At 37.0% G+C, this 12,613-nt stretch overlaps 1 protein-coding gene across 2 annotated transcripts in view; it reads left to right on the top strand.

Moving 5' to 3' along the window:
- STXBP5 (syntaxin binding protein 5) overlaps window positions 1–11,482 on the top strand; it is a 162,476-nt gene extending 150,994 nt beyond the window's left edge. For both annotated transcript variants that reach the window (XM_046669154.1, XM_046669152.1), the window contains 3 exons: window positions 1,590–1,701; window positions 8,839–9,059; window positions 10,828–11,482. In XM_046669154.1, coding sequence (XP_046525110.1) covers window positions 1,590–1,701; window positions 8,839–9,059; window positions 10,828–10,869 — 375 coding nt within the window. In that variant the 3' untranslated portion in view covers window positions 10,870–11,482. The remainder of the gene's footprint in view (window positions 1–1,589; window positions 1,702–8,838; window positions 9,060–10,827) is intronic.
- Window positions 11,483–12,613: the final 1,131 nt, after the last annotated feature.

The following is a 12,613-nucleotide window of genomic DNA, read 5'->3' as shown; positions in this document are numbered from 1 at the left end:
AGGGCCAAACTTCCTCTCCAAAAAAAGTGATATAATTAAAAAGAAAAGAATGAGAGAGGTGGCATTACTATAGATTCCACAAATATTAAAATGGATAATAAGGAAATATTATAGACAACTTTATGCCAGTCAATTCAAAAGCTTAGATGAAATGGATCAATTCTGTGAGAGACACAAATTACCAAAGCTCACCCCAGAAAAGCAGATAACCTGAAGAGCATTGTGTCTATTGGAGAAACTGAAGTGGAGAAACTAGAAACCTTGGACAAAGAAAATTCCAGGCCCAGATGGCTTCCCTAGTGACTTTTATGAACATTTCAGGAAGAAATAATACCTGTTCTACACAAAACTCTTCCAAAAATTGGAGCAGGAAAACGCTTCCCAATTTATTATGTGATGCTACCATTAACTTGATACCGAAACCAGACAAAGACATTACAAGAAAAGACCATTACAGATAGACTGTCAGACTTAATAAATGTAGACGCAAAAATTCTAAACAAAATTTTAGCAAATTGAATCCAACAGTTTATCAGAAAGAAAATTCAGGTCATGATAATTCATCATGACCAAGTGGGATTTATCCCAGGAACGCAGGGTTGATGTAACATTTGTAAATCAATAATGTAATTCACCATATTGATAAACTAAAAAAATAGAAAGCAAGTGACAAAATGCAGCATCCATTCTTGATTTTAAAAAAATCAGCAAAAAAGAATGAAAGAGAACTTAAAGGACATCAGACAAGCACACAAGTACACTGTGTCCTTTGTGTCATGGCTCCCTCTCTTCCATGGGCAGAAATGCAGTCCCAGAGCCTCGCTATACTTGTGTTTTGCTTCTCAAGCTTCCCAAAGCTGTCTCGTCAACCAGGACGTTACCGTTCTCTTATGGAGCCCTCTCTACCCTCTGTATGTGTTCTCTAAAACTCAGTTACCTGTTGGCAACCTTTCTTGCCTCCTGACTGACTTTTACCATTTCTGTGCTCTGAAGAATATTGACAGTAATTTCGGAAAAATTTGACAATACAGCAAGAAGCTTTGCCATCTCCCTGCCAGCTTTCTGAAATTCCCGGTGTATGTGGGCATCATTATCTTCCTGGCATATGTCTATGAAAAAGGAAGTCAGTGTGTCTTTCTAAATTACTAATTTTCTGACTCAACTGAAGGTGACACTGTATATCGTTATTATCGCACTAGACTTTTTTACTTCCTAGTAACCTCTCTTCTTTCTGATGTAGGAAGACCTAATTATTAGTCTAATCACCAGTTCTTGAAAATAAGAGTTATGTGAAAATTTTGTCATAAAGATTGGAATCTCCTTATATCTTTGCTTGAAATGTGAGGAAAGTGATCTAACCAAAGTAGCAAGCAGCAAGTTAGTCTTAGTCAATTTAGTCTTAATAACTGACTGTTTGACTACGTTTGTATGTCCTGGATCTGGTCATTTGAAGTGTGCACATTAATTGTTTGTGAATCTCAACAGGTCATGTTATAAGCTTCAGTTAAAGAGTTTACAGTGATGTTTTTGTGAATTATAGGGCAGTCTGCCTGACACTTTAACAATTACACTTTGTTTTGATTTTGAAGGAGATGTTGGGCGAGCTCTTCACTCCTGTGGAGACCCCCGAAGCACCAAACAGGGGCTTCTTCAAAGGCTTGTTCGGGGGTGGCGCACAGTCTCTCGATCGAGAAGAACTCTGTAAGTCAGTTGATTTAATTTGGGTAATATATCTATAAAACAGAAATGTTCAAGCCATATAAATTTTTCTTACATGTATAAATTATGTTCACGTTTTTTCTCTGTCACAACAATTAATATATCCGTGTTTTAGCAAAATACTTAAAATTACTTTTTGTCTCCCTAACCCAAATCAGGGGAATATTTTACTCAGGAAACCAAAATCATAACAGCTCTAGGTGGTTAAAAAGGAAGATTCACAACTTTAATGAATAATTTAGAAGTATTTTTTTAATTTTCATTAAATGTGATCTTCATTATTGTTTTAATTCTGTAATTAAGATAATTATAGAATTATATAATTAAGGGCATCTTTAACCAATGCCCTTAACTTTGAAAAAGTTTTTTTTTAAGGTTTTATTTTTCCTTTTTCTCCCAAAGCCCCCCAGTACATAGTTGCATGTTTTTTAGTTGTGGGTCCTTCTAGTTGTGGCATGTGGGATGCCACCTCAGCATGGCCTCATAGGCAGTGCCATGTCCGCCCCCAGGATCCAAACTGGTGAAACCCTGGGCTGCTGAAGCCGAGTGTGCAAACTTAACCACTTCGCCACAGGGCTGGCCCCCTTTGAAAAAGTTTTTACTTAAATATTTATGTTATCTTAGAAAACCTCCAGAACTATTCTAATTGCACTAGAAAGATATATAAAATAGCAAAATCTGGTTTATTTACTTATCTTTCACATAATTGGCACAAATTAGAAATTGGTCCTTGAATGAACTAATGAATCAAGGAATGTGTGACCTTTCTTCCAAATAGGAGCTGTTATCGGTCCTTGAATTTTTTTCTTTTATTATCTTTGTTTTTTGTTAAATTATTTTAGAATTTTCTTTGTGTATTTGTTTGACTAATTAGAAAAACTGTAAGACTGAATATCAGCAAGCAGCAGTGCAGTGCAATTTCACTGTACAGAGTTACCCAGGTGATCGGTCAGTCCTCTCAGTAATGCGCATTTGTCAGTTTAAATTCATTTAAAAAAATGAAGACTGTTCTTCCAGTCATAGGGGACTGATAATTTGGAATAACACTCTTGCCAAGGATAACTGATAAAGTTATACAGAATTAAAAAAATATATTAAAAAAATATATATATTTTTAATTCTTAAAAACATCAAAGAGCTAACAATATAGTAAGGACAATCTCCATGGGGAAGGGTGGGAACTCCGAGGGGTGAGCCTGGCAACCTGAGGCCACTTCTGCCCTGGAGGACTTTGCTATTCCAAGTGGGAGGCTGAGATACTGAACTGTTTTAGGACTAGCAAAGTGGGCTCACAGAACTGGCAAGGGTGTGGGCCCCGATAAACAGGAACTCCTCTTTGCAAGGACCCCGAAGGGCCACAGCTTAAGAGTAAAGGTGAGTGGAAGTAGATCAGCCCTCACCCACACTCAGACTTTCAGCTCAGCTTCACATTCTCTGAGTGGCCCAGAAAACTTTCAACCTCAGTTAAGATTTTTGCAGACTGCTGAAGTCCCCAGCACCTGGCAGAAGCAAATGAGAATGTTCTCTAAAGGAAGATAACATATTCCAAGTTCTCATATTATTTCTAGAAAGGATTTTTCAAAGATGTAGCATAGATAATCAGGAACACTAGGAATCAACACTATGAAAAATAAAACAGAAAAAGCAGGACAGAATCACAGATACTTCAAATATTGGAATTATCAGGCACTGACTTTAAAATAATTATGCATATTATATTCAAGAGGATAAGTACCACACCTGAACGTTTTATCAGGCAACTGAAAACTATAAAAATCAATACAGGAAATGTGTAAAAAACGAAATGAAATTCTAGAGCTGAAAGGTTCAAAAACCAAAATTAAAAACTCCATGAATTTAGATGCAAATTAGACACAATTGAAGAGAGAATTATGTAAGTTAAAATTAAGTCAAAATAAACTACCCAGAATATAGCACAGAGAAACAAAAAGATGTAAAATATAGAGGGGAAGATAAAAGAAATAGAAGTTGCGTTGAGAAGATCTAACGTATGTTTAGACTGTCTCAAGAGGAAAAAGGAAAGACTGTGAAGAAGAATCTACAGAGAGAGGGCTGGAAATTTTTGAGAATTGATAAAAGATACCAATTCACACATTCAAGAAGCCTAATGAATTCCAAGAAGGACATTTTTTCAAACTTCACAGCTAGATATGTCATGTGAAAATATAGTATATCAAAGACAAAGAGAAAATCTTTAAGGTGGCTAGAGAAAAATGATAAGTACCTTTTAACAAACTATAGACTGACCTCTCAACAGCCAAAGATAGTAGGATGATCTTCTAGGTATTGACAGAAGGTAGTACTTAATGTAGAATTCTCTATTCAAAGAACATGTCTTTTAAGAATGAGACATTTTTAGACAAATGAACAAATACATAAAATAAGCCTTGCCTCCACACTAAAGGGAGCTCCAGGAGGCACTTCCGATGGAGGGAAGTAATCCTCGACGGGATGTCAGAGATGTAGGGAACAACACTTTGGAAAGAAAACAATAAATAGAATTAATCTTTATAAACTGTAAAGCAAAGATTTGTGGTATGTGTGTACACATATACACACATAAATAAACAATATGATCCCAAAAAGTCACATAAAATCAAGGGAGTTAGAAAGGATAAATGGATTTAAGGTGATCTGTGATCCTTACATTTTTCAAGAGACTTGTAAAAAGTATCCGTTAGCATTAATAGGTTAAAGATGCATGTTATAATTTGTAGGATGATCTCTATAACCTGTAAAAGCAGTACCTAACTTTCAGCTGAAGAGCAGGAAAATCACTTTCCTTCCAAAAGGAGGGGGATGGAACACAAAAAAGATGAGATAAATAGAAAGCACATAAAGGAAGGTAGATGTAAATTAAATATAAATAGCCAGAGTAAATATAGGTAGAATGAATGTTCCAGTTAAAAGACAAAGATTATCAGACTCAATTTTAAAAGAAAGAAATGTGCACTAGTTTACAGAAGACATGTTTAAAACATAAAGGCACAGAAAGATTGAAATTTTAGAAGAAAACCATGAACACAAATGAAGAATGAGCTGGTATAACTGCATTAGTATCAGAAAGAGTAAACATTGATGTTGTTGAATGCACCTGATGTTTTGACTTCAAAATATATAAAAAACAAATATTGATGTAACTACCAGAAGAGGCAGTTTCCCAATCATAATGGGAACTCCTAATATGCCTATTGATTGAGAGAGAAAAGCAGCCCAAAAATAAGTTTAAGGATGTAGATGACATGAACAACACAATTAATGAACTTAAACCAGAGAACAGATATAGAACATTGTAGAATGCACATTCGTTTCAAACACACACAGAATGTTCATAAAATGTATTCTAGTTGTAGGGAAATTACAGATGCATACTGAATTATTGTGGAGTAAAATACTATTTGCATTAGTTTTCTATTGCAGCTGTAACAAATCACCACAAACTTAGTGATTTGAAATAACACAAATCTATTATCTTACTGTTGTGTGTGTTAGAGATCAACACGGCTCTCACTGATGTTGCCGGAGCTGCGTTCCTGGTTGGAGGCTTTAGGGGGGAATGGTTTCATTGCCTTTTTCGGCTTCGAGAGGCCATCCCCATTCCTTGGCTGGTGGTCCCTTCCTCAGTCTTCCAAGCCAGCAACTTTATTGCATCTCTCTGTGTCTGCCCAGGGCTGGGAAAAGCTCTCGATAATCCCTCTGTCTCTGGGTCCTTAATTACATCTGCAAAGTCCCTTTTCCTTTATAAGGTAACATATTCACAAGTTCATCTTTGGGGGGTCATTATTCTACCCACCACGGTAGTATCAAAAAGAAAAAATCAAATATCTAGAAATAAATCTTAAGATGTTTAGAACTTCCTGGGGAAAATAGAAAATTCTAAACTTTTTTGAGAGAAGTTAAAGACCCGAATAAATGGAGAGGTCTGCCATGTTTGTGCTGTAGAAGATTCCGTAAAAGGCATTAGTTCTCCCAAACTGAGGTATGTGTATACATACACGTGCACACTGAAGTCCTCATCAAAATCCCTCCCAGAAATTTTGCAACTGATTCTAAATTGTATACAGAAATTCGGAAGGTCTCACCACTTTTATTTAAAATTGTACCGGAGGCTTTAAGCAGGGCAGGAAGGCAAGAAAATGAAATAAAAGGCAAGCAGATTGGAATGGAAGAAGTAAAACTATTTCTGTTCACAGGTGACATAATGTTGCATCGAGAAAATCTTAAGGAATCCACACAAAGAATACCCATTATAGTTAATAAACAAGTCCAGCAAGATTGCAAGATTACAAGATCAATGTAAATAATCATTGCATTTCTATACACTAGCAATGAACAAACCAAATATTACATTAAGAAAACTTCCATTTATAATAGCATCAATAAGATAAAATACTGAGGAATAATTTAACCAAAGAAGTGTCAAACATACATGAAAAGCTTCAAAATATCATTTAAAGAAATTAAGAGATAAATAAATGGATTGACATCTTATGTTCGTGGATTGGAAGATTTACTATTGCTAAGGTGGCAGTACTCCCCAAGTTTATACATTCAACACCATCCCTCTCAAAATCCCAGCTAGTTTTTTGAAGAAAGAAACAAGCTGTTCCTAAGATTCATATGGAAATGAAAAGGATCCAAAATAGCCACACACACAAAAACAATCTTGAGAAAGAAGAAAAAGTGTGAGGACTCACACATTTCAATTTCTAAAGTTACCACAAAGCTGTAATCATCAAGATAGTTTGGTACTGGTGTGAGGATAGATATATAGAGACCAGTGGAGTAGAATTGAGGGTCCAGAAATAAGCCCATACATGTATGGTGAATTGATTTTCTACAAGCACGCCAGGAAAATTCAGTAGTGAAAGAGTGGTCTTTTCAATAGATGGTGTTGGAACAACTGCAACATGCAAAAGAATGATGTTGGACCCCAGCCTCACACCATACACAAAAATTAATTCAAAATGGATCAAAGACCTCAATGTAAGAGATAAAACTTAGAAGAAAACATAGGTATAAATCTTTGTGACCTTAGATTAAGTGATGATTTCTCAGATATACCTAAATCACAAGCAGCCAAAGAAAAAAATAGATAAATTGGATTTCATCTAAATTAAAAATCAAAGAACACTGTCAAGAAAGTGAAAATGGGCCAGCCTGCTGGTGCAGCAGTTAAGTTCACACATTCCGCTTTGGCAGTGTGGGTTTCATCGGTTTGGATCCCAGGTGCAGACCTATGCACCACCTGCCAAGCCATGCTGTGGCAGGCGTCCCACACATAAAGTAGAGGAACATGGGCATGGATGTTAGCTCAGGGCCAGTCTTCCTCAGCAAAAAGAGGAGGACTGGTGGCAGATGTTAGCTCAAGATCAATCTTCCTCAAAGGAAAAAAGAATATGAAAACACAACCCCCAGAATGCGATAAAATATTTGCAGATCATCTATCTGCTAAGAGTCTAGTATCCAGAATATGTGAAGAACTCTTATAGTTCAACAATAAAAAGACAAATAGTCCAGTTTTTGAATGAGCAAAGGGTTTGAGTAGACATTTTTCCCAAGAAAATATACAAATAGGTAATAAATACATGAAAAGTTGTTCAACGTCATTTGTCGTTAGGGAGATGCAAATCAAAACCACAGTGAAATACCACTTCACACCTACTAGGATGGCTGTAATCAGAAAGACGTACAGTGTTGGGAGTGTTTGTTAACATTCCCAAGAAAGTGGAGAAATTGAAACCCTCGTACGTTGCTAGTGGGAATGTGAAATGGTGTAACTTCTTTGGAAAACTTCGGCAGTTCGTCAAAATGTTAAACATAAAGTTATATGACCCAACAATTCCACTCCTAGGTGTATATCCAAGAGAATAGAAAACACATGTTCACACAAACACTTGTACAAATGTCCATAGCAGCAATATTCATAATAACTAAAAAGTGGAAACAACTCAGATGTCCATCAGCTGATGAGTGGAGAAACAAAATGTCGTATGTCCATACAGTGGAATGATATTCAGTCGTTAAAAAGGATGAAGTACTGGTCCATGCTACAACATAGTTGACTCTTGACAACATAATTTTAAGTGAAAGAAGCCAGACACAAAAGGCCACATAGTGTATGAGTCCATTTATATCAAATGTTCAGAGCAAGAAAATTTAGAGAGACACAGTAGGTTATTGATTGCCGCGGGCTGAGAAGACCGGGGAGTGGAAAGTGACTGCTGATCAGCCTGGGGTTTTCGGAGTGGTGAAATGCTCGGGAATTCCATAGTGATGACGGCTGCACAACCTTCTAAATAAACTAAAAGTTGCTGAATTGTTCAGGGGCAGAATTCATGGTGTGTGAATTATATTTCTCAAGAAGGAAACATATATTAAGAGGAGAGAGAATATGGCATCAGTCTGGGACAGAAATTACGACTTTTGCAGTAATCTAGGTGTTAGGGGATCAGGGTCTAGATTACAAAGGGAGGGGAAGCAAAAGATCCCTGAGATCTTTTGAAGGAAAAATTTTATCTATTTGGGTAAGTGACAAGATAAATGGAGAGAAAGCAAGCTTATCTACAGCTTCTGGAGGCAAACAGAATATTGAATAAATTCTTCATTTTGCTTTACTTCTTAGCCTAAGCATAGTATTTTAAGTAAGAGAAAGCATGGACTAAGTAAACTGAATCAAATCTGTATATTTAAATATGAATCTATATATTTGAATTTAAATATCTCTAAGTCAATTTATGTTTAATTTTTTGCACACTAAAGAGCAGTTTTTTACTGTAACATAAAGTGGTATCAGTATATGCATTATTCATTTCACCAAATAATTACCAGTTGCTTTTTTACACAAGTCCTGTTATATGAATTAGTATAGAATAGAATATTTATTAATGTACATTGTTTTTGCATGTTTGAAAAAGTATCTTAAAATTAAAACCATCATAATAAAAGAAAAACGTATTATAAAGTGAAATATATAAATATTTCAATTATGTTGTCACTCAGTCTAAACATTCTGTTTTAATGCTGTCATGTAATGGGGTTTCATATTAATAAAATTCTCATTTTTTGAGTTACCCTTTCATTTATCAAACCACTCAGTTGGAGAATCATCCTCTGGAAAGGCTTCAAGGAGTCTTGCACAGCATATCCCTGGCCCTGGTGGCATCGAAGGTGTGAAGGGCGCAGCGTCTGGAGTCGTCGGTGAATTAGCACGGGCCAGGTTGGCTCTGGATGAGAGAGGACAGAAACTCGGCGACCTGGAAGAAAGGACTGCAGCCATGCTGTCCAGTGCGGACGCGTTTTCCAAACATGCTCATGAGGTATGTCTACCAAACAAACATTTAAACCAAAACACTGAGGCAAAGCGAGTATGAAAATTACTGTATTTTCATAGCTATTGTATTTCCACACATGTTTTCGTGTAACCTCTATGCAATTGCACATTCCCGATTTTTGCCACCAGAGGGAGCCATTACAAGGCAATGTCTCAGTAGCCTTTGGTCTCTTACTGAAGTTGATAAATTTTGAAGGAACTGCTCACCTTCAGGCTTTCTGTCCACAAAGCCAGCAGCTTTGCAGCTGTTTCTGAGGGAATGCAATAACAAAGCTCATTTTCCTTTTATGCCTCAGATTCTACCACCAACTTCTCCTAGAGAAGGACATAATTGACTTCTCTTGATTCTCTAGGTAGACCTAAGTAACTAAAATTGGCAAACGTTTTTGTTCAAATAAGAAATACTGAATCTCTCTGCAGAGCAGTTCACACAGAGGGGCAGTGAGACGCAGTGTTGCAGTGACTCCATCTGCACGAACCAGGAAGTCGTGGAGGAGCCAGCAACGGGTTCCATGAAGTGGGGATCCCTGACGGGCCATCTTACAAATACACACTTAAAAACTGAATTTAAAGGCCTGTGGGTGGAATACACGTTCTTTATTTTGACACACTTGTCTGCCACTCCTTGATGCTTTTTACACTGGGCTTCTTCACACCTTTACTCCTAGCCTAGCCCTTGAGAACGTTCTGAGTTTGTTATCCAATGAAACCATTTTAAGGTTATTTTTATAGTTAAGTACCCAATCTATTAGTAGTAGCTCTTCTTTAAATTTTTCAGTCAGAAGTCATCTCTTCCTTACTTAAGGATGCTGACGCCTAGAATGCAGGAAAGAGGTAGTTGATCTGGGAGAGATTTGTCCTGAGCTTCAAAGAGATTCAGAGATCCTTTGTGGGTCCTTGTACTAGGCCGACACGTACCTCAGATGCAGGCTACTGGCCTTCAGTCTAGCTTAAAAATTTTGTTGGCATACACCTGCGCCTGACTGGGGTCTCTAAGGCATGGAACACTTCAGTCAAGTTCAGAATATATCCACACTAAATATTTAACAAAGAGCTCAGTCTCGAACTGAAAGCTTTCCCCCTCTACCAAATGTTGTTCTCCAGCCACATTTGTGACTCTGAGGAAGAGAATACATTGAGGTGGTTAAGATCATGGATTCTTGAATCAGACTACATGGGCTCAGATCTCAGCTTCACCAGTGTATTACCCTGCGTAACCCCTATAAGCCTCAGTTTCTTTATACCATGGGGAGAATAATGATGCCTAACCTGTAGAGTTGTCGTGAGGCCAAAATGAAATCGTGTAGGGAAAGCACGTCCTACAGAGCCTGGCTCAGAGTTAGTGCCCAGTAAATTTTAGATGGCAATAGTAGTAGTGTTTTCAACCTTTCTTTCCCCACATTCTTTAAACATTATTTTTAGTTCAAATTAGAAAACTGAAAATTACCTTATTTGTAAGTTATTAGCTTAGGTCACCAAAGAATGCACTGAGCCAAAATTTAATTATGTCACGTCTCTAAGAAATGTGAGGACCTTCTAGGCTAGTTCATAATAGTTATGGTGTTTTTTCCTAAATGAAACAGTTACTACTTATTGCTTTCAATATAAATTGATTTGAGGTAAGCAAGATAGTGACACTACAGAACTTTTCAGAATGAGATTTTGTTTTGGAATAATATAAAAGACAGTTATAACTTATAAATATTGTTGTTCTGGCATTTTTAAAACGTGTTTTTGTGTTTTCTCCCCTTTAGATGATGTTGAAATACAAAGATAAGAAGTGGTACCAGTTCTGACAACCAGAAATCCAATAAGTCTAACTTCAGCCAGAAGGAAAAAGAATTTTCCTTTTTTATTTTACTGATTTCGCTTTAGGAAAGTTGACGTTAAGGGATGTTCCTCAGTGGATGCTGGTCTTTCCCAGCACAATCAGGCGCTGTTGCACCTCGGTCACGCGGCTTTCCCTGAGGGGTGTTCGCACACTCCACGTGGAGCACACGGCGTGTGCCAGCTCTGAGCTGACAGTTTGGGAACTGAGCGGGTCACAAGTTACAGACGAAGAAGCACAGGGGGACGTTGCGGAGACGTGGCAGGGACCACCCCTGCACCACTCCTGTGTTAAACGTTCATATGCCAAAAGATTCCGTGCTGTTGCGTCTGCCATCAGTGTTGGACCTCTTTGAGGGAGAGGCAATAAGTCAGGAGTCCTGGAGCCGAAACAGTTACGTTTGTGTCGTTGACTGAATTATAAACAGCTGTCTTGGACTTTCCCTCCCTGAAACTGACTGGTCATCAGTATCATTAGTGAAAAAGAAACAAACTGTTTGTTACCATATCTTTAGACAGATAAGCTGAATGGTGGGCTTTAAATAATAAAAACATACACATAGTTGACGTGTGTATGGGCTACTCTTGGATTCTTGTTATTGTACACTTGTGTTTAGTCCATATTTTGTCAAAAGCAAAACAAAGCGATACATCACTTTTCATTGAAAAGAAAAGTGTAGAGCATGACTGAACTGCTCATCATTCTGGAAGTTTCCATGTAGTGGCTATGCAGTGTGGAAAGTGAGAAAAACCTCCATTGTGGTGAGGAGAATACTTCAATGTCCCTTGTCTTTGTTCTCATTAATTCAGCTCAAGGTGGATTTGACCAAAATAGTTACTGGTTAAATTTGTAGAAATGTTAAAATTGGCTAAGTTTTTAATTTTGCTTGAATTTTTATAAAATGTTTAACCAAATGTACCTTTGCATTATTTAATTAAAATTGCTTAAAAAAATGTTTCATTATTTCAGTAAAATGCTCAGCTCCCTTTTTAAAGTGCCCTTTATTTGCTAACAGCTCCAGTACACTCAGGTGATGAGCCAGTTAAATCTTAGTGCACATGCTGTCGCATGGAAAACTACAAGCATCTGTTGTTAATAATTATCTATATAAGAGTCTAGTCTGATGACCTACAAAATATTTTCTGTAGAAATATACTATAAATCTGTACATGTCCTTTCAAGGTTTTACAAAGCCAAAAGGAAAGGAAAATATGTGCATTTTGGTAACTAAATTATTTCTTTATTGGAGTATAATGCAAATGAGACCACCAGTGGACAATCACGGATTGGTTCTTGAACAGCACTGCAGACAGGAAAGAGCCGACCTGGTAGACAGACCTGGAAGGAAGGAAGCTCACAATGCAGGCTCATCTGAGGTTATTGCTGATTGTTCTTAAAGCAACAAACGAAGAGCAAAATAGAAGCATTACACTTAATATTAGTGAAATTGAAATATTTTCTTGTATAAAAAGTTTAAAACAGTTTTTTTTTCATTAAGAGATAATCAGAGCACAAATGGAAAGCAGACATGATGGTTCTTTTTCTGTTCCATGCGGTCATTCAAGGTCTGTGTGGGACTCCTTAATTTCAGTCTGTTACGCGTCTTCTCCTCTTTACTCTTTCCATTAATAAAGCTTTTCTGTTTACATTTTATAGCGTGCACTACGGGAGACAAAAGTTTACATGAAAATTTACTTTAAATATCATTAGGA

This window comes from Equus quagga, chromosome 8 (genome assembly GCF_021613505.1).
Source record: "Equus quagga isolate Etosha38 chromosome 8, UCLA_HA_Equagga_1.0, whole genome shotgun sequence".
Classification (NCBI taxonomy): Eukaryota; Metazoa; Chordata; class Mammalia; order Perissodactyla; family Equidae; genus Equus; species Equus quagga.
The sequence above is the reverse complement of the archived record's forward strand: the minus strand, read 5'-3'. Positions and strand labels throughout refer to the sequence as shown.